Source organism: Sphaeramia orbicularis, chromosome 24 (genome assembly GCF_902148855.1).
Source record: "Sphaeramia orbicularis chromosome 24, fSphaOr1.1, whole genome shotgun sequence".
In the NCBI taxonomy this organism is placed as follows: domain Eukaryota; kingdom Metazoa; phylum Chordata; class Actinopteri; order Kurtiformes; family Apogonidae; genus Sphaeramia; species Sphaeramia orbicularis.
In genome coordinates, this window is record NC_043979.1 from 30,819,538 (window position 1) to 30,842,383 (window position 22,846).

Below are 22,846 nucleotides of genomic sequence, written 5' to 3' on the forward strand. Positions count from 1 at the left end.
AACGTCCAAATGGGTCATATCTGATGAAGACTTAAAGCTGAGAATCTATATTTTAACTCAATTATTGACATGTATTGATAGGATTAGTGGATCAACAGGTATTTGATCAGTAGATGCTTTTGGTTGCCGGTGGATGTTTGGGTCTTTATGGGTTAAATTAGAAAGCCAAGCTTACTTTAGAAACTTTACAGTCCAACCAAGGTGTTGACCTTGACACTCATTTGTTCTGAGCAAAGATGAATAAATCTTTTCAGTGGGGAAGTTCATATGAGTTTGTAGAGATTCCACTGTCCAATGGTGTGTTTAGGATAATGTATGCTTACGTTTGGGTCAATTGCCATGCATTTACTCAAGGTTCCTCATGTCCTTGGAAAGTACTTAACCTAAAAGAGGAGGTAAAAACCGCACTCTCGGATTTATACAGTGCAGACACACTAAAGAGGATACATTTCCCTGTAGTAACAAGAACTATCAAGAAGTTCTTCTGCTGGGATGTCTGTTATGTCAAATATTTTTCATCTTTTATCTAACAGCTTTTTTTCATTTTGATACACATAAACCTTTCATTCTGTTCTCCAGTCCTTTCTTTTACCTTTTATTTTTACTGGTATTTTATATATGGTTTTCGTGTTTTCATGGTCTTTTGTGCCTTCATGGCCAGGTCTCTCTCAAAAAGAGGTTTTATTCTCAAAGGACTTCATGGTTCAATAAAGGTTAAATGAAGTTAAAAAAAGACACAAAGGTATGAAATACTCACTAATACACTGTACTGCTTCTTATTCAGCTCCTACACTGGAAGAATACGATGGATCAGAGGCTTTCCTGAATGAAACTGCAACAACCATCACTGTCCTTCTCAAACCGGCCCAGGCTAAGGGAGCACCAATAAGGTACATACACACAACCCATCCATGACCAAACCAGATTTGTTAGCCCCTTTCTGGTGTAAAATAAATATGCATAAACAAATTTTATCCAGCTGTTATTAGTACAAGTTTGTCTGTGCATAGCAGAAGAGGTTAAATATGTGTATACCAGTGCAGTCGGTTATGATTGTAATTATACTAAACATGTCATTTTCTGAGGGTTACGTGGAGTCAGGAGTGTTCTTTGGCATGCGTCAGAAATCAAGTCGATAAACAATAATTAAATTCGCAACACTAAACAAGCCCTGAATATTTTATTTACCATTTTGTTTTTTATTGAATAAAGCTCTGCTGATGACTTATTTATGCGGAAGCTAACGTTGCCTTTTCTCTGCAGTGCATACCAGATTGTGGTAGAGGAAGTCAATCCACAGCGGTCACGTCGCCAAGCCTCCTCTGACTGTTATGAGGTATTTTTTATCTCAATGCATGTAAAAACTCATGCCTTTTTCTTAATTTATATTGCGGGGGCTTCTAGCATAAACATTACATTTAATTTGTTTATCACCACGTTCAGACAGACCACTTAGTTGCAGATTATTTTGTAAATGTAAATCTGTCCCCTTTTCCAGGTTCCTGTTTCCTACCACAGTGCATCTAGCGGCGGATCTCCCTATTATTATGCGGCCCAACTTTCCCCAAGCAACCTACCTGAGCCCCTCCCCTTCACTGTGGGAGACAACAAGACATATCAGGCAAGCTCTTTTTATCTGAACAACATATTCTCAATGTAGTGCAGAAGGTATATCAGGTGGATAGATAAGAACATCAAATTGAAACCACTCTAACTTATATCAGGTGTATGAGGCTCTGCAGCTCAAGAACCAGACAAGAAGAAGATTAGGGTTCAGTTTTTGAGACATACTGCTATTCCGACAAGGAAAGAAAGAAAACAAAGCCTTCTTAGTGGTAGCAACAAGGGAAAACAGTTACTGACAATCAGCACACATCGCTGTATATCTTTGCTTTGTATAACGCTGATTTGTGCTTTTTCTTTAGGGTTTCTGGAATCCTCCACTGGCTCCAAGAAAGAACTACAACATTTACCTTCAAGCTGTGAGCAGCACTGAAAGGGTAAAGATTTATTTATTCACACCGTTACACTATACAAACAAGGCCCATGCTCTGATACAGTCTCGGAAAAAAATATTAGACCATCAAAAGTCATCAAAAACAATGGTTATGCAATCAAGTACTAACTCCTGTGTGCATCATGTGACAGAAAAGAAAACATGAAATGCCTAAAAGCACTGTTTTTGGCAGTACAATGCCATAGCTATTGATGTGAGAACTGAAGTGATTTTGGTTATTATCAAGAAAACCATGGAAAATGGCTAGATATCAGCTCTGAAATTAAACTCTTATGAGCTATTTTTGTTGTTATTATTATATTTGTCCAAACAAATGTACCTTTAGTTGTACCAGGCATTAAAATGAACAAGAAATTGAAGAAAACAAGTTGTGGCCTTACAATTTTTTTCCGCGACTGTATTTAGCTTTAGCCATTTAGCCTTTAGGTTTTATTACAGCATGCGTTCACTGTTGAGTTGTTTTGATATACTTACTTATCAACCCCAAATGTGAGGAAACCCCAGATCATAACACTGCCCTCTCAGGCTTGTACTGTAGACACTAGGCATGATGGGTAATCACTTCATTCACCTCTCTTCTCACCCTGACTCACCCATCATTCTGGAACAGGGTCAGTCTGGACTCATCAGACCATATGATCTTTTCCATTGAAGCACAGTCCAATCTTTATGCTCTCTATAAGCCTGATGGTTGTTTAAGAAATGACAAGCTTGAAAGACAAGGAATTGTTGCGGTTGAAACATATTAACCCATTAAGACCCAGTGCTACTTTTAAGGCAGTTCCCAAATAATTTTTTTCTCTATTTCTACCTTTCTTAAGTGATTGATCACCATTTAAAAAAAAAAAAAAAAAAAAAAAAAAAAAAAAAAATATATATATATATATATATATATATATATATATATATATATATATATATACATACATACATACAGGGTGGGGAAGCAAAATTTACAATGAACATTTAGTTGATTTTTTCTCAGCAGGCACTACGTCAGTTGTTTTGAAACCAAACATATATTGATGTCATAATCATACCTAACATTATTATCCATACCTTTTCAGAAACTTTTGCCCATATGAGTAATCAGGAAAGCAAACGTCAAAGAGTGTGTGATTTGCTGAATGCACTCGTCACACCAAAGGAGATTTCAAAAATAGTTGGAGTGTCCATAAAGACTGTTTATAATGTAAAGAGAATGACTATGAGCAAAACTATTACGAGAAAGTCTGGAAGATACTATTAAAGAAGAATGGGAGAAGTTGTCACCCGGATATTTGAGGAACACTTGCGCAAGTTTCAGGAAGCGTGTGAAGGCAGTTATTGAGAAAGAAGGAGGACACATAGAATAAAAACATTTTCTATGATGTAAATTTTCTTGTGGCAAATAAATTCTCATGACTTTCAATAAACTAATTGGTCATACAGTGTCTTTCAATCCCTGCCTCAAAATATTGTAAATTTTGCTTCCCCACCCTGTATATATATAATCCTCTTTATTTGGCATTTTTTGGTGTAAATCATGTATTTTCCTATATTCAATTCACAGATGATATAGATGCTCATGAAAACTCTAAAGTAAATTCAAAGTTAATTATATCTGAAGAAAAAGTGACCTTTTCAGCAAAGATATTGCTAACTGATTGTAAAAACAAGTATGTCCATCGATTGTTATTGATCCAACTCCATGGGTTTTACTGGTGAATCAATGTTGTAGAAGATGACGGTGTTTCCATGCTAACCACGGAACCTCTGAACATCCAAATGAGTCATATCTGATGGCCATGAAAAGATGACAAACTGTATTTTACACCAATTATGTACATGTATTGATAGGATTAATGAATCAACAGGTATTAAACAGTTTAGATCAGTAGATAGTTTGTGTCACAGGTGGCTGTTTGGGTCTTTCTGGGTTAATCACTGCAGAAATTATTCAGTGAAAGGATCTGAACTATTCGCTGAGTTAAATCCAGGTGCAGACTTTTTTTTTTTTGGCTGGCAGTGTATTTGCACATATGATGAAACACACACAAATGGGATTGAATATATTCAAGGGGAAACAGTAAAAACTAACAAAATGTTGCCATTATATTTATCCCCAATAACATCATGTTGTCTTATAATATCGTAGTGCACTGTGTGTTTACATGGGACTAAAATATGAGTTTTTCTGTCTTTTGTTTGTGTTCTGTCCAGGAGACTAAAACGCAGTGTCTGAGGCTGGCTACTAAAGGTGAGTAAACTGTGGTCTGTCTCCCCATCTGTGTGAAAATAAACCACAAATGAGCTGTAGGCAACAAGCGGTACCTTCAGCCTGATGTGAATAACAGGAGATGTAACCCAGTTTAAAAATAATTCATGAAAAAGTTTACATTACACAGTAGAAAAACTGTGCTCCCATGTGCACCCACTAAACTAAAGGGAGCATCAATAACATTAAAGAAACATGCCTTTCTTTGGGCTTTGTGGCTGATACTTAAAAACTATTCTTATCTAACATTTGATGCTCAAATGCTGCTCAGATGTTTCTCTGGAAATCAGTTGTAAATATAATTTTCATTATCTGTATCATTTTCATTAACATAATTTTCACCATGCTGATTTTTTTTATGTGTTTTGTCTCCTATAATTATCTATTCTTATTAAATTTCTACGCTCTCTTTAATGATTCTCGCTAATCTGATGTTTAGTGGTTGTTTTTGCTGCCCATCACATTTATTAGCACATAGGAAATACCCTCATAAATCTCATCAACCTCATTTGTTTGTGTTTGATAGCGAATGATATTTTTCTGCGTTATAATTGTTTGCAGAGCCATTTGTTTATGCGTACTAGAGAGAGAAAACACGGAGCCTCTGTATATGCACAGTCTAAATGTCATGTTTTTACTGCCTGCCATATGCTGATAGATTATCAGACTGGTTTTAGATTGGTGTGGATTTAATCCCCCAGGATAACACACAGACACACACACATGCAGACACACACAGGGCAGGGTACACACACTGTTTTGAGGAAAGATTTTTAGAAATGCAACTGATGATTCAGAGGTTAGCCGTCAGAGTAAAAGCAGGGATAAACAGAAAAATCACTTTATATGTTTTCAGTGAAATTGTCAGTCATTTGTAGACGTTGTAGTGACCATTGGGGTTTTAGTGTTGAACCAGAATACAAAAAGATGTGAATGAAATCATAATGTGATAAAGAGACACAAGGATAAATAGCAATTAGTACTTAATGATATGCAGAAAAATGACCTTGCAGTTACTTAGAGATACTTCAATAGTGATATGAGTCAGAATTTTACTAGTAATGGCCATTTTTTAAATTTAATTTTTACTGGTTACTTGCATCAAGTTATTGATGAAATGATGTGATTTTTGGTTTTGGTCTATTCTAAACATGTTCCCTTATATTTGGATTATTTGGTTTGTAGATCAGATCAGGGCATCACTAGTACATCAAACCTTCATTAGCTTCAGTTTATAAAAAATATTGTTGCATTATTAGATTAGACATAGACAATTAATCGCTGCCAACAGGATGTTTTACAAACTGTCTCTATCAGCAGAACTTGAGCTGCTGAAATTACTGACTTTAAGGAAAAAAAATAACACCTCAAGTTCAGAATTCAAAGTCATTGATTAATTACTTGGACTTTGATGCTCAGTTTATTTAAGTATTTATTGCTTTGACTGTTATCAGTTTCTAAAGTAAAAAAAAAAAAAAAAAAAAAATTAATTTACAGTATTTTCCTGCTCCAAACTATCATCACTTTATCTGCCTTTATTTTAATTCAAGCCCAAATTTAGAGCCTCCATTTGCATTTCCCACAGTCTCTAAACTCAATCAGCTGATTTACATCTTCATTCAGTCACAACCTGACAACCTCAAACCCTTTGCCATCACTTATGAGCTGTCAGACTTTTCAGGTGTTCCCTCACTGTGCTGTCATTTCTTTTTTTTTCGTGGCTGATTTGTGACCCTCTATCCCCTCACCACTTCAGCTCTGTCATCTGAATCATCCTCAGCTCCATCCATCTTCATCACTGCTACCAGTGTCTAGGCTCCGGGGGAATATTTACTCTTTGCTTTACACCTCAAGTGATAAATTATAAATTAATACATATACACAAGGTTTCTCAATTTGTCTTCATAACACATAAAATCCCGATTGGTCTGAAATTAGATTAGAATTGATTAGATTAGATTAGATTAGATAGAATTTTATTGATCCTTTTTGCAAAGCCCTTAGGAAATTGAGGTTGCAAAAGCAGCACAACACTAAATATACACACAAGAAATACCACAAGAAAAAAGCAATGCAATAACTATAAAAAAAACAAACAAAAAAAAAAAACAGTAGTGAAAAATTGCATTGCACTTTGGAAAGTACTAGTAGAAACAAGTGCAGTAGTAGTAGTAGTAGTAATAATAATAATAATAATAATAATAATAATAATGATAATAATAATAATAATAATAACAAGTATCTTATTATGTTATAATATTATAATATGCACAATATGTCTATAGTAGTAACAACAATATATAAGTAATATAAGTATGTAGGTAATAATAATAATAAATATTACAGTTATTGATCTTTAAAGCTAATCCATCGTGTAGATAAAATTTCATCTGGGTGTTTTTCCAGTTCAGAGAGTTCACAGTGACCAAGACCTGTAAGCATTGAGGCTTCCAGGAAGCCAATCTCCTAGGAAAGATCAAAGGTGTGGCGCCTATAATCCACCGAGTGCCTAAAAGGTTTTATGTTTCCACACTAAAAGAAGAGGAAACGTTGGTGCTGGTTGTACAGGTGGTTGTGCCAAAGGCAGCAATCGAGAGACAACACCCTGCCTGTGTAGCCTGAGGAGCTACAACTGAAGCTGGAAGAGTTTAGAGAGGATTTTAGATTTTTTTAATAAGGCACACAAACACGCTAATGGACGGAGAGGTCAGACGACTGTCCCTTCCTTTCTATCCATCGGCATGTGTGTGTGCACTCAACCATGCATCCGCGAGGGAGGATTAAGTGATGGTGGTCCTATTAGGTCATCTGGGGTATTGTGTATTGTCATCATGGCCTCAGGGTGTTGTGTGTCCGTGCTCTTGTGTATGGGTAGGTTGTGAGCGTTAGTGTACTGACCTGGATAATTTTACAGACATTAAGAGCCACCATGGACATTATGAGGCCAGACTCAGAGCCTTTTAAAGATTGTTTTTCTTTTTTGTTGCGTCTTCTTTTGTAACCCTTTTCCCCTGTGATTGTTGGGAAAAAGGTTGTCTGACCTGACAATAAATGAAAACACATGAGAATAATGTGTTTCCAGGGTGGGGTATCTCTGCACCGCAAACCACAATAACACTGAGAGAGTTTATCATATTACAAAAGGATTTGGATTCATGGGGATGTAGAAAGATGTTTACCTCTCATATCCTGAAGTTGGCCAATTCATATGCAAATTACAGTACATATCATAATGTACAGAACATTTTCTGCAATATCATATACTTTAAAAATAAAAAGTACTTGTTTATTTCTCTTTTTATGTATAACCTTTAATCAAGTTTTCAATCAGGCATTAAATATTTTAATAGAATGGTGAATAACAAACAATCATAGATGCAAAAAAAATTGCGTAGTGACTGTCTCCATAGTGTTTTGACATTGCATAGGTGCTAGAAGAGGTTCAGTCTCATTCAGTCTGTGCTTTTTGTGTTGCTTTCGTACAGATTTAGTGCATTCCTGCATTTTTATAATCAAAATTATGAAAAACGTTGCTTTAATTCGTGTTGCGTTAACACAGTGACGCTATCACTAGAGTGCAATATGAAATAATAGTTGTTTTTTATCATTGCGCAACATACAGTATATTGTCATCAGAGTAAAAATCACAGTGTGAAATGTGTGAAGTTGCACATGTGCCAAAAACAGTAGAAATGGAGAATGTCCTGTAAAATACGTAAAATAGAAACACAACTTTGCTTGAAAAATATTCAAAAATAGAAGATAAATTCCCTAAAAAATATGTAAACCTTAAAGTATATGATATTAAAATATATGGTAGTGCCATATTACACACTCCTACATAGATCACTGTTTAACTTTAGATATATTTTGTTCATGACTGCTGCATTTATAACCACAATCTACAGTATACATTATTTCAATACATTTTCCCAAACTTAGCATTGATTTTGGTGATCTGTAGATAAAGATTTAACCACTACCTGCAAATAAATGATAAAAAAAAAAATCTTAGGGTACAGTAGTAAAAGTGTAGAAAATTGTACTGGTTTGACTCCAAACCTAGAAAACCTGTGGAGGATTCAGTGTTGGAAATTTACTAATAATCTTTGATTTGTATTAAGCCTAAAGCCTGGCCTCCAAAGAACCCTTAAAAGCAGTATTTCCACCAGCATGCGTACTTAATCTGAGTACAGTATGTTTTAGTGTAATATTGTTGCATAATAATATTGGGCCATTTCAAAGGCGACTCATACCATCACAAATATTGAGGCAAATAAAGAGCAACAGAAAGAGATTGTGTTTGTTTTGTTGACATTTAGCATTAGAAATGGATTGTTGTTTGATAGATATATTACATTATATGGAGTTTGTGCATAGGTCTTGTTGGATTATTTGGATTATCATAATACATGATAATGTTCTTATGCTGCAGTACGAACTATTCTGGTGTTAAGAGATCAGAACACTAAGCAGAGCTTAGGAGCATGAAAACAGATGCTCTCTCTCTCTCTTTTTCTGTTGACTTTGTGCCTATGATCAACAGGATTGAAGCTCACTACTGCATGCACTCTGCCTGGAGCATCATTTGTGAATTAAATTCCAAACAGACAAAATCTGGGAGTTCAGTCAATTCTCTGAAGTCATCAGGAACAAAAATGAGTTTGAATGCGAGTAATATACGGTGACATTGGTGCAGAAACATTGGACAGCCACAGTTAAATTGCATTTCAGAGGCCAATGAGACCATGCCACCAAGGATAAACTGAAAAAATACAAAATGAAAACATGAGTTCAGTTGAACCGTTCTGTATTAGTGTCTAAACAGGGAGTGTTCACTTCTACTGTTTGTAAGAGTATGGCCACAGCTGCAGAAGATGAACAAGTGACTGTAGAAACAATATAATTAACTAACCAAGGGACACAAAAATGAATAAGCAACCGGAATATATGTGTTTTGTTCAGGGAACTCAGAAATAGAACAACTCAGGGATAAGCATTTTCAGTTTTCACTGCTCTGCTTCTTGTTTTTTCACTGATTTTATCTTCATATTGTAAGAAGTATTGTAAAATAGGTAATTTGTCATAGTTGGAATTATTCCAGGTGTAAACAGACACATGACAGCTGTTTGTCTATTTATACCCAAGCATGCAGACAATAAATGTTATGTAACATGTTAACAAGGACATGGTAGGTGAATGGACGTCTGTTTCCTGTGTGAGACTTTTACTTAATTTTCAGGTTTCAGCTGCTGTTAAGTCAGGTTTAGGCCCCAAAACTAGTGGATAGATTTAGGAAAACAGAGTTATCAATGTACCAACAGTAACTACATCCTTAAAAAAAACCTTGGAAATGCTTTGGTCACCAGGGTGGAAATAGCATCTGCCATGGTATTGTTGTTGTGAAAACTTAAATAGATCAGTACACACAGTCTGTTTTACATAATTAAAACGCAACTGTTGATTTAACGATGTGCTAATTAAGCTCCTCAAACTTAACTTTGGCCTTTATTTACATTATCACGTACCTTGGAATTTGTATCAACATCTGTCTGAGCTTTGCAAGAAAATACTAACACTTGTGATATTTGCTCAAGCAGGTTAGCACAGCAACGATTAAACGCTCATTTTTAAATGGCTTATCAGGCTTGTTTGCTTATCACTCTCACCACTTTACTGATGTGAGGGCATTTTGCAGAGACACCTTCATAGAAAACAAACATAATACCTGGGGCTGTTAGGTGGCATCGTTTTCCAGCCTGAGGTGACAGAGGGTTGTGTAAATACTTCAAAATAGTGCCAAGATTTGACATTACTTGTGTAACCGGCTTATAGTAAGTGCAGGAGAGAAATGCTTCTGACGGTTGAAAAGCTTTAGGGCTCCTGGAAATCTTCATTTTACAGGTGGATTTGTTTTATTTGACCATTAGGAATACATTTTTAAGAAACAGACAACTTCGAAGTTTAAAAGCTGTGAAACTTTTTACCTTTTGGCTCAAACAGTGTGGAGTTTTAAGTTTAATTTTTACGAAGTCTTTCAGTAGGGTCTTTGATTTGAGATTACATTAGTTTTACAAGTGCACAAGAAGTTTTATTTTGAGCAACTGATTAGCTTTAGTTTTTGGTTTTAGTGAAAAAGAAGGCTGTTACAATTTACTGAAGGTCTCACATTGTGCAAAGCTGTTTCATATTCTTATTTTGTTCTTATTCTTTTACCATGATCCAGTAACATGAGTGGAAAACAAAAAAGGCAGTTTTTTTCAGTTCTGGCTCTTATTTGTCATTCAGTTTTAGTTTATGTCATAGTTTTACTCAGCTGTAATTATCCGTTTCACCAGAACAACAGTACAACAACATCAGTCCAAGACATTATAATGCCAGTCAGATGTTTGTAGATGGTGGTGTTCGACACTGTGCAGCTGCTGTATGGCATTTTATTTATTCACTCGTGCAGTTACAAAATTATCAAACTCAATTGTACAAGCCCTGGTCTGTCCCAAGATTAGTTCTGTAAGGTTTACATCTAAAATGTGCTATTACTTTTATTTTTTATTGTGTATGTTTTTATCTTATCCCATGGACCTAGTTTTTGTGTCCTTAATAAAGCTTGAATGAATGAATGAATGAAGCCTGATGTTTTGTTTCATTATATTTCAGGTGCTACAGAGGAGCCAGAAGTTATCCCTGACCCTGAAAAACGGGCCGATCGCGTGGTCAAAATCGCCGGGATCAGCGCCGGCGTTCTCGTCTTTATACTCCTGGTGCTGGTAGCCATCCTATTGGTCAAGAAAAGGTGAGTGACAGCCTCCGAACCAAGTCCAGAAGCACAAATGTTAACATACACGTACAGCAGCGCTTCATGTACACACCAACGTCCATGCAGATGCAAAAACGGGCAAATTGACACAAATAAGCGCCTAAATCCATTCTGTCGTTGTGTGACAGTCCAGTATTTGCTGTAGTGTAACACCATCTTCCATCCATCCACCATAAACGTTGATCTCCCCTCAGAACCAGCTTCTCTAATTCTTATTTTCGATTTAAAGCAGTCAAATAGCTGCAGGCTTGTTTTCTCTGGATCCACTGTGAAATAAGGTGCTTTCAGAATTAGAAACACCTCGTGCTGTCGTGCAATTCAATCTAAGAAAAATCTGAGGTTGGTTATTTTTCATTTGCACTGTGCAGCTGCCGAATGAAGAACAGCTGAATCAGTCAAGTGAGCAGCAAGGTTAAATTCTGCAATTAAAATCCATCCATAATAAGCTCATCCTTAGTGCATTAATAAACTCACCAGCACGAGGCAGAGACTTAGTATAATATATGGAATCTTACAGGTACAGAGAGAACAAGATCCATTGAGGAATGAGGTGATTTTGACAAGGTGGACTGTGGAAACACCTGGTTTTGGTAGATAAAACTGAAGAATAGCTGACTGAGGGGCAGGGTTGTCTCTTAAATTGTGAGGGCAAGGTTCAACAAAGGAGGTGAGCTTTAATATTGTCCTCGAGCACCCCCTCATGAACTTTATTTAGATGTGACAACCCATAGATTGCACTCCTTAAGCATGGTATGGAAAGGTGTAATTCTCACACTGGAAGTGGTATATTGTAAACTGATCAGTGGTGGAATTTTCAAGTTTTGTTAATGGAAAAAAAGATGAGACTATAAACAGAGAAACTGTGAAGAGCTGTTTCTGTAAGCCTCCACGTCTGGAGAAGCAGAGAGTAGATAAAAAAAAAATCTGGCTCTGGTGCTTGTAACTTCAGAATTGTGGCGCTTCTTCAGTCTGTTTAGTTGGTGAAGGGCTCCACCATGTGGCGGTTAATGACAGGTACAGCATACGAGTGTAAGCTCTCAGCAGATGAATCGTTCAGGATACATTTCCCCTGTAGTTGAAAGTGCTCACTACTATGGAAATAGAGAAAATTGGTTTTGAGTTTGTCCTTTTTTTGCCACAGTACTGTTGTGAGCCTTGACTGCTCTATGGCTATTTCATCCAGAAACCTTGCAATTTCATTTCAGGTTCAGTTTAGGAGCTGCCTTTCCTTAAAAAATAGGTTTTCATTGTCCTGCAAAGAGATACTTTTGTAATATTTTGACACTTCATGTCCACAAAATGCACTGGTGACATTTTTCTTTCAGTTTCTACAACCATCTTCACTGAAACACAAATACAGTGGTTTTACTTTTGTCACATTAGATCAAGAAGAAACAGCTCATTATTTTTAAAGTTACACAAATGAAGAGTTTACTATACACAGTATTTAAGTGTAATCGCATCAGGCAAAGTATTGCTTCATGGCATTTCTCTGTAATGAAATTGAGTCAGGTTTTCATTCTTTCCAGGGCGCATTTGTGAATATATGTTCAAGTACAATCATAATTCATGTCTATGAATGTGCATGTGGAGAATAATAATCTGTTACTTCCCGTGGTTCTTCCTGTGACCTTTCAATTAAATTCTTCTGGTCATTAAAATGTAGTCAGTTGAAATTTAAGGAGGAGATTTTGTTATTTTATACATCACATAACCCATATTAAAAGATAAATAACCTGGTTTGCTAATTGACCACAGTGTATCTTGTATCTTTGACACCTTGCAAAAAATGTTAAGATTAATCATCATCACTGTAAGAAAATGTCTCTCTTAAGAGAAACATAATTTCCTCTGAACACTGAAGTATTTCATCTTGCCCGAGGCTTTACAGAGAAACCAAGAAAGTGCACTCTCATTAAAACTAATCATGATCACACTTTGCAAATCAAAAACCATTAGAAATATTAAATTACAGTCAGTAAAGTACTGTCGTCACCACAGAAGTTTGCTCTTGCAGCCCCTGACCTGTTCTTTTTTATCCTGATTCTCATAATGAATTCATATAAGAGCACTTTGGTGCTGCCGCTTTGGTGTGAAAGTGTAATTATAAATTAAAACTGGCTCAAAAATATTATCTACTGCAGAGCACAGCATGGGTGGTTGAAACATTCATACAACAGGTTAACACTTTTCAAGATGTGTCCTCTGAAAATTTTGGCTTTTTATTAACGGAAAAATTAGTCCACATTTAATGGCCAGTCGCACATTTTTGCAAAGCAACTGTTGTTTATTGCTGTCTAAATGGCTGCACAGAGGGACTCATTTTAGTGTTATTTAATTGTTTCATGCATCAACAATTACTGTGATGTTTAACCTTCATTTATACATGTGGTTCATTCAAATAGAAGAAATAGATAAATGGCCAAAGAACTATCATAGTGTGACTGTGATGGTGTCATAGTGTGACTGTGATGGTGTCATGTAAAACATACATTTAAAACATGATGTTGTAAGTTCTTGAAGGTTAAAACCATATTTTAATACCGTGAAGAACTTTAAAATTACACTGTCTTTTGGTTTTCATATTATTTATGTACTGAATGTGTACCACACAGTAGAGGAATATTTCTTACCATGTGTTTTTTAAGTATTGCAGGTAACATTTTCAACTCATGACAGAAGTTTCCAGTTGAATAAATCTATTTGTATATGATTGTGTGAAGCATAAATTTTCCTTCCAACTACTCTGGAAACATGGATAGGGTTACACATTTGGTCTCTTGGTCAAGCCATGAAACTATTCGCATTAAAGTTCATTTTCTGGTAATTTCTTTTTTTGTAGTGGAACTGTGAATTAAAAGTGAAGTGCTGTGACAAAACATATGTTATCTGTAAATGTTGAGGTTGAACATGTGATTAGTTAGGAGTAAGAATCCATAAAGGTTTCTGGGGAGATCAATCTTCATTGCCATTGATCCTTTTTCAACTTTGAACAATACTGCATCTTTAAAATGGTGGGACATGATGACATTGCAGTGGCATCATGCTTGCTTCACTGGAAGCAGGCGCATGGTGTTACAGATGAAGTAGCTGTTTCAGTTTAGACAAAATGTTGAAGGGGGGAGTAAAAGGTAATTGGCTGATTAGGACTAAACCTCTAATCAGGGCCGGTCAGTCAATGCAGCTTTAAAATATTGCATGGATATTTTAAATACAACACGTCTAGAAGCAAAAGACTGCATGTTGATAAGTTAAATAAACAATTTGTCACCATTTTAATAACAGCAAGTACTCTTAGGTTATTTCATAGCATTTAACTTTACAAATAGCCCCTAGTTTTTATAGCAAACCCTTGCATGACCCTCAAGTTGTAGCTGAAGCAATCAAAAGGTGTTTTCTTCTGTTTTTGTTGTTGCTGGTTGGGACAGGACAGTATTGTCCTAATTTGTATATTCATGACCCTTGTGTCTCATCCTTTGCTTTCTGATTGGCTCACAACCCCAGGAGGACCTACTATTCATACTCTTATTACCTGTAAGTAAACAACTAATCAATGATCAGCTCACCCAGCTGCTGTTATCTTATTGGGCGAATTAGTGGCTAGTTGTTGTTATTTTTAAAGATGCAGTATACTTTTTTCAAGAAAAACACATTTTCAGCTCTGATCAACCAGCCAAAGCCATCCTCATTGACGCCTTGCCAGGGTAGGGGTCAATTCACTTTTATGTCAGTCAGGTCAGGATTAATTATTATAGATTAGTATTTATATTGAATAAGGGTTTTGGCAAGAGAACGTTGCTGCCTTGTTATTATATCTAATAAAATAATAAGCAAAGGCTGAATCATCATCACCATTCTGTTCAATGTGAGCTTCTATTCACATGAATCAGGGACTGAACTGAAAGTGAATTGACCTCAGCCCCGGTATCCTCTACATGCTCCAAAGTTGCTCTGAAGCAGGCTTATAAAGGCCAGAGTTGGCCATAAACCAGAACAAAGCCGGCCCAAGTGGGACGACACAGGCCTAAGCGTGTTATTTGAAAAAAGAATGCTGCACTTGTGACTTGTAGCTCTTTGTGTGCATGTAGTCATGTGATCATCCATCCGCCCATCAAGTCACAGGTATCATGGTAAACTCTGCTGCACATGCTCAGTCTCTCTTCTGAACCAGCTGACTTCCTGTTGGAGACAAATGGCAACTTCTATTGTTTCGGTAGCTCTCAATGAGGCTTTATTTTCTCTTATGGGATTGTCCTGCACTTTCTGTGTCTCTTCGTGTTTCTCACTGGCTGTGGCCAAAATGAATATTTTATCTGCATTCGGTGTCAAAATACAAATGTTTTTATTCCCCAATGATGAGGAAAAGTTGAATTGCTCTGTTGAACTTGAAAGAAATGTCCATTTGTGTAGAATAGGTTCAGAATCACACATAAAAAGAATAGAAATTTTAAGCAAAATCTCAAAATCTAGGATGGATGGATGAAAATCTCATAAGAACAAAATGCTAAAGCTAACCATATATTCATAATATTTTGGTATAAGCTCTTTAGCGCTTCACCCAGACTCTAAAAGACTTCAAATCATTCAATTCAGCAGTCAGTTGTCACTTTAATTAAAAAATCAACCCAGTCCAAGTACACTTTATAATTACAATACTTGGGAAAATCATAATAATCTATTAAGATGATAGAAATTTAAATGAAACAACCATATAAAACACCTACAAAGGTATGTTTGCATAAAAAAATAATTCTAAAAAATGCATTAAAGAGTCGTTGATCAAATAAAGGTTTTCAGTCTTGAGTTTCAGATTGTCACCAAATGCATCTTAAACATTTAATGGAACACCCTTCTTCAGATAAGAGGCATGGCAAGAACTTTATTTTTTTGTGAAGGAATGAACAGGAGAACAACTTTAAAAGGGCAATATGGAAATGCATTTGTACTATGCACATATTCTCTGGCATATAATACCAACAGATTGTAACAAGAATGACTTTTTTTGTAGGAAAAATCAGTGTCATGTGTTTCTTCTGTAGTCAATATGCTACACTGTGTTAAATGAGAATACACTTAAAATCACTCCCTAAAGTTAAAAAGATATGAATCTGTTTATGTAGTCTGGTTATGGTCACAGCCAAGGTAGTTGATCTCTTACTCTTTGTCTGTCTTTTTCCCGTTCTTATAAACAGTGTGTTCAGGTGCGACACATGGTGGTTTACACGTGGTTTCACATTTTCTGCCATATAAACAGCTGCGCAGACGTAAAAGGCCATACTCTATTCTATGTGTTGACCTGGTCAGCAACTACGTCTGTTTCAACTGAGAGTGTAAATGTGTGTGTTGGGTGTGTATATGTGCATCTTAGAGGTGGAGATGGTGTATTTTGGGTTCCAGAGGTAAAATATTCAATAAAACGCAGCATGCTTTGTGTCTGTCTGTTGGGAAGAAGTCAGAGCGGTACATGGTATCAGTTTGGCAACAGTTGAAAATGCACTTTTTTCCAATGATCTGCATTTAATTTGTGGAAATTTTTCTAGGAGCTCAAACTGCCATGCAGGAGAAACTACTTCCTCATGAGCAGGCCATGTAAAAAACAATGTTTTCCACTGGTCTAGATGTTGTCCTAACTGATGGCTATCTATGGCTCTGGGTACAAATGTTCCTGCATGCTCTGTCATGCTCGACATATTAATCCCTCTGCAGTTATTTTCCCGGGATTTGATGGATTGCTCACACTGAGAGAGTTTAACCTGAAAGCGATACCTTGATGTTTAGATTTTAAGATGTTATTTTTCCTCATGGGCTCACGTCTGATGGTAGAACATTATGCTGGAGAAAATATGAAGTTAATGAAGATAACACTATCCCAGCAGCCTGTGAAGAAAAATAAAATTTATGATAAAAACATATGTCTATATGATGTATCTTTCCTGGAAAAAAAGTGACTAAACCTCAGCTCCTCCTACTCATATGATGATAACTCACAGACTGGTGGTTTTTCCCTGGGCTTCCTCACAGGATATGTGATTCTCTTGATGGGATATTTTTCTATCTTTGCTGTTGGATGAAAACCACATTCTACATTGTTGCAATCTAGATTATTATGTCAATTAAAAAGCACCATGCAGAGTTTAGAGTTATGTGTAGAAATAGATTTATTTTGTGGAGGGCTTTCATCTGACAGCTCATCTAAGGTTGATAAATGTTTTCCCTTTTGCTAAAACCAGTAGGTTTTAGGTCCTTTTCCCTGCTCTGTATTAGATGCTCCTATAGCTGAGCCTGTTACATGCTGCCATTTAAGAACAAACCTGTCCTCTTACCTTCCTTGCCTGTTCTCTCCTTTCTTTTTCACTCCTCCCTGCCTTTCTTCTTTTCTCTGGCTTGATAGATTGAAAACTTTCCATCTGTATTAAGCAGCCTGCAGCCCTCCGCTAAACTCATGTCACAAAAACAGCATTTTAAATATAAGTACATACGACTTTAGAAGATTTGGGTAAAGGCATGAGGGGCAGTGGTCTGCAGGCTAGCTAAGGCTTATGTATTTATTTATATGACGCCTGACTGTGTGTCTCTGCTTCTGACAGGAAACTGGCGAAAAAACGTAAAGACGCCATCGGGACGACACGGCAGGAAATGACACACATGGTGAACGCCATGGATCGGAGCTATGCTGACCAAAGCACTCTGCATGGAGAAGACCCTATGGCTGTAACCTTTATGGACTCTCACAACTACAACAACAGATGTAGGTTCACAACCAAATTATCATCTTTATCTTTTAGAAAATAACTTCTGATTTTTTTCTGTATTTTGGACAATTTTTTGATTTATATTGATTGTTTTCTGGCTTTATGCACTGAAGACAAACACTGTTAACAATTTTGCCATAATGACTGAAGAGACACATTCACAATTAATATATTACATGTAGCAAAAAGGTTGCATTCAGAATTTTTCTCAGGTCTCTAGAGAAATAAACTCAATTTTGAGATTTATGATATTCAGAAAGCAAAACTTTGATTGATTTGATCAATTCAATATATTGTTCATACTTACGATAAATATCAACGCTTAGTCAAGAAATACAAATCTGAAAGTAAGAACAGGATCCTGTTTTACTGTTACATGTCAGTATTTTTCATCTTTCTCTCTTTTACTGATGTGACTTTTTTTTTTACTAGTGCAAGTATTTGAAATGTTCAGTTTTCAGTTTGGGTTTAAAACTGATTATGATATGGTATAAAATATTTTCTATTTTACACTTTACCATTAAGAACTTGCTATTAATCATACATTCTAGTAGCATACTGGCTCTGTTAGTCTTCATAAAGGATTTATCAAAGGCTTAATCTACAACAGTCATTAATTAACAATGTTCTTGTTCTTCCTTGGTAAATAACTGTCAAACCTCTAGTGCATTATATGATGAGGATCTCTATTTAGAAAGTAAAATATTTCCTGTGTTACACTTATTCGAGCTATTTGGATATGACTGACAAGTATAGTTTTGTATTGTGTTAAATAAGAGTATGCTACTAGATGAGGAGAATTTATTAATAATAAGCTGTAGACTGAGGTCAAGCAGAATAAAGTATTAATATGTGATATATAGTGACTAATAATGAGCCAGTATGATTTTAATATGTATGTTAATTAAGTTAACACACAAAGAGCATCTTGAGAGACCTCCTCTATGCTTTGTTAAATAATAAACAGCTTTAGAAATGAATAGTCAGTCAGTAATACTGCTCAGAATTAATAATCAGATTGAATCTTTCACTAATGTTTATGCCATGACTGAGAGTATCTGCTTCTTCTGCTGCTTGGAGCTGTAAAATCTTCCTCACGCTCACTTTTGGGTTGTAATGTTTGCAAAACGTCCTCACCGTGTTTCCTCCCACAGTGCCCAACGACCCTCTGGTTCCTACTGCCGTGTTAGGTGAGACTTCTGGCATGGATGGATATTTATTTATCACCATTTCCCTGTAGTGATCATCCAGTCATCACCATAAAACCCTCGTGCATGTAGGCCTGTTCCATTTGTCCCTGTGCATCACTATGTAGGCCCCAGTTTTGTGTTTAATTGCAGATGACTGTGGCGGTTAAAGTGTCAAACATGGTCAGAGTCTCCATTACACCCAACCGTGTCCCGTGACCTCTGTCATGTACATTTGTGTGGCCTTGGCCTGTTTGAAGTTTGGCTGCCATGATGTTTTTTCCTTGAGCAACGTTTTAGAAGCGCTAATGTAAACTTTTAAACATGTCTCTGCTGATTACACTACAGCTGGTGAAATTAAATTAAAGACTAAATATTTAGACTTGTTTCACAGACAGAGTTTTTTTTTTTTTTTTTTTTTTTAATTTTTACTACATGGCATCTTTCATCTCTTTGCCATCGAAGCCAATTATTTGGTGTCAAACATGGCTGGTACTAAAAACTCCAAACAGCCAAGCTCTTCATCTGTCGCACTGTTTTGCTGCAGGTTAAATCATTCCTGATCCCAGCCATGGTTTGTGCTTCCTACTGAGCGTTACTGATATTCACAGTAATTACCATCATTCTCCCTTAGAGACCTCATTATTTCCACAGTTTCGAGTTGTTTTAAGACATGCCGCTCCCTATCCCAAAAACAACAGACACTGATGCTAAAAAGGAGAAGGATAATTTGTCATATTGCCTCTGAAAAATGTCTGCAGATTAAAACTGTGACATCAAGTGACTGGGACGACTTAGTGCCTACAGCCTTGTGTGTTTGGCAGAACAGTGCTGTTTTTTTCTCTGCACATTGAATCTCGAAGTCTGCTTGAGTACCTACCATCTGTGTTATCCACATTCCCTAGGCTTGTTTTGTTGCTGATGCCCCAGTCTGAGTGTCTGAATTGTGAAAGCCGTAGTTTTTGCCAAGTTGGATGTGACACCAACTCTTCTGTTAAATGTTTATCTTTAGTTTAGTCCAGTGTTGACAGCGTGGCATGATGTAGAGCTCTAACATACCCTAAAGGCCTCCACAGTCCACAACACCACCAAACTGCGTTAATTAACTGTTCCATAGCTTCTAATTTAGAGTGAAGGCTGCAGTTACAATCTGTCTTGGACAATCACGTCACAGGGTTGTAAGAACTAGCAGGAAGTAGCGAATTAAGAGGCAGTGTCGGGTCAAGTTTACTGTTAATTGGCCTGACGAGGGCTTAACAAACCTTTAACAGTCAGTAATGAGCTAACATGTCCTGAGAGCAGGGAAAAGCATCAGTTGGATGAAATAAACACTGTCAGTTAATAAACAGCGGTGAAGATGAAATCGGTCGGTTGCACTACAACCTCAAGCCTCTCCATTATTCACTTTGTCAGTCTGTACATTACTCCTGCCAACATGCATTATCCAGCATAGCATGCAAATGTTCATGTGGAACTTCTGCAATAGTTTGACCCCTAATTATTAAAATCACTTTTCAATGCAAAAAGTGAATGAAGAGACAATTAAACCTGCTTTAAACCTACTACTTTTCAGATACTTTTTAGTTTGTGTGTTAAAATATATGGTAACACTGTGTTTGGATACTCTACCCTCGTGCTGGGTCATATATAATATGAATTTTTTATATACCACCATATTGTAGCTAAAACAATTGTAATGCTTCAATAGTCAGCAGTTGATATAATATCACTTGGTGCTAGAAGCCTTACTTAGTAAGAAGGGACATCTATTAACCCAGTGCATCCTTCTTACTAAGAGTTAAAATTTTATAAAACAACAATTAACACAATTGAGTGTTAATAATAGAAAGGAAGTAATGATAAAATTGTCATATCGATATCTGAGTTGCTAAATTGTTTGCATCCACGGATTGTATCATTTCATGATACAGTGCCTTGATTTTATGCATGATAAAATCCTTGCAGTAAAATAAACCACAAACCTGTATAACGGCCCAATCATGCAAAAAAGCGATATCAGCACTAGTATTAAACAACTAATATTAACATGAATTCCAATTTCAGAACAGAATAGAGTAGTAGCAAAAATCTACAGATCATATATAACAAAATATGGATAATTTCCTTGTAATTCTTATGTGAAAGAGTGAAAAAGTCACTGATTGTGCATCAAACAGAAGAATCAGCTACATTGTAGAATCTCAACCAATTCATTAGTGAAGTCCTAACCTTTCTTTCCAATGTTGCTGAGGTACAGATACAGATCATGAGGCATGAAGGAGTAAACACGTGAAACAGGACATGGCAGCAACAGCTACAAAAGTTACTACGGTTGTACAATGCTAAAATAAGGTTAAAAATAACTCAAATAAAACAATACAATTGTAACTATTAAAAGTTAAAATAAAACAAGAGCAATTAAAATCAAAGGTGAGAAATAAACTTTGAAAGTGTTATTAATGAGGATGATTTAAAGATTCCTTGTCTTATCCTAAATAGATTGCTGAAGTATGTGGGGATTAGTAACTAAAAGCAGACCTTCCTAACTCCATAAACTGTGTAAGTGGACGATACAATTAAAGTTTTAGCAGATATACTGATGGGGTAAGGCTGGTGGTAAAGTTAAGTGTGATGTTTTATAGAGATGGTTGTAAATGGTGTTAAATGATGACATTAGTGGGTATTGATGCAGACTTCCAACAATGTCCAGCTCATTTTAAGTTATTTTACTGTGTTCTAGTTGGTTTTATGTTGCTCTGGTTCGTTAAGCAAAAGGGAACCAATAAAATGACAAATATATTTGATCATTATTTTTGTTATACTATCATACTTATCTGTTTTGTTACATCATTTTCTGTAGTTTTGGGATGTCCGTTATGTGTAAACCGTCCTGTAGATGGATCAGAATCATCAAACCAATGTTTAATATGTAGAGACTAACAAATGTTCATATCCTCCTCAGTATCACTAATCTTTTCTGCTCTTTCCTTTTTCTGCTACTCTGACATATAGTCCCAATCACAGGTGAGTGTAGAGAGAGAAAACAAACTGACTCTGTGGTTCATTTACCTTCTGGCAGAATGCAGCATCATTTTTGTGAAGATGAAAAAAGGGGTTGTTTATTACTCTGGTGTAGATAAACGCACCTTTCTAAACAAGCATTATTTGTAGAGCACCAGTCAGTGTGTTTATGTTACCTTTATCTGTATTACTTTAGAAAGCCTCTTACTTCATGATTTATAGCTCAGATTAAATTGGAAAACTTTGGGGGTGAATTCACTGTAATCTTCCTGCACTTTCTCCAGGAACACTTCCTTTAAGTGTTACACAGTGACACTACTTGTAAGTACACAAATGTGGTGAATAAGTGGCTGTTCAGACGAGTAATTTTCTCCCGTTTTTCAGATGAGAACCACAGTGGCTCTGCAGCAGAGAACAGCAGGCTTCTGGACGTTCCTCGGTATCACTGTGAAGGAACTGAGTCTCCATATCAGACGGGGCAGCTCCACCCCGCCATCAGAGTGGCCGACCTCCTGCAGCACATCAACCTGATGAAAACCTCTGACAGCTACGGCTTTAAGGAGGAGTACGAAGTAAGTTTGTGTTAGTAGTAACGGTGGAGTTGTTATAGCTGTATCAGTGGTAAGATAAAATAAGCAAGATAGGATAGGATAAGATCAGATGAGATGAGATGAGATGAGATAAGGTTAGAAAAGATGAGATAAGCAAGATGAGATGGAATAAGATAAGATAGGATAGGATAGAGATAGGATAAGATGAGATAAGTAAGATGAGCTAGGATAAGATGAGATAGGA

General features: G+C 36.3%; 1 protein-coding gene across 21 annotated transcripts in view; it reads left to right on the forward strand.

The window, feature by feature from the left end:
• ptprk (protein tyrosine phosphatase receptor type K) overlaps positions 1 to 22,846 on the forward strand; it is a 144,161-nt gene that overhangs the window by 101,341 nt on the left and 19,974 nt on the right. For 13 of the 21 annotated variants that reach the window (XM_030127922.1, XM_030127927.1, XM_030127926.1 and 10 more), the window contains 11 exons: positions 785 to 890; positions 1,264 to 1,336; positions 1,499 to 1,621; positions 1,926 to 2,000; positions 4,220 to 4,256; positions 10,932 to 11,067; positions 14,596 to 14,625; positions 17,679 to 17,839; positions 18,998 to 19,033; positions 22,043 to 22,054; positions 22,436 to 22,623. In XM_030127922.1, the coding sequence (XP_029983782.1) occupies positions 785 to 890; positions 1,264 to 1,336; positions 1,499 to 1,621; positions 1,926 to 2,000; positions 4,220 to 4,256; positions 10,932 to 11,067; positions 14,596 to 14,625; positions 17,679 to 17,839; positions 18,998 to 19,033; positions 22,043 to 22,054; positions 22,436 to 22,623 (977 nt within the window). The remainder of the gene's footprint in view (positions 1 to 784; positions 891 to 1,263; positions 1,337 to 1,498; positions 1,622 to 1,925; positions 2,001 to 4,219; positions 4,257 to 10,931; positions 11,068 to 14,595; positions 14,626 to 17,678; positions 17,840 to 18,997; positions 19,034 to 22,042; positions 22,055 to 22,435; positions 22,624 to 22,846) is intronic. The other 8 variants (XM_030127929.1, XM_030127939.1, XM_030127930.1 and 5 more) reach the window with 5 other exon arrangements.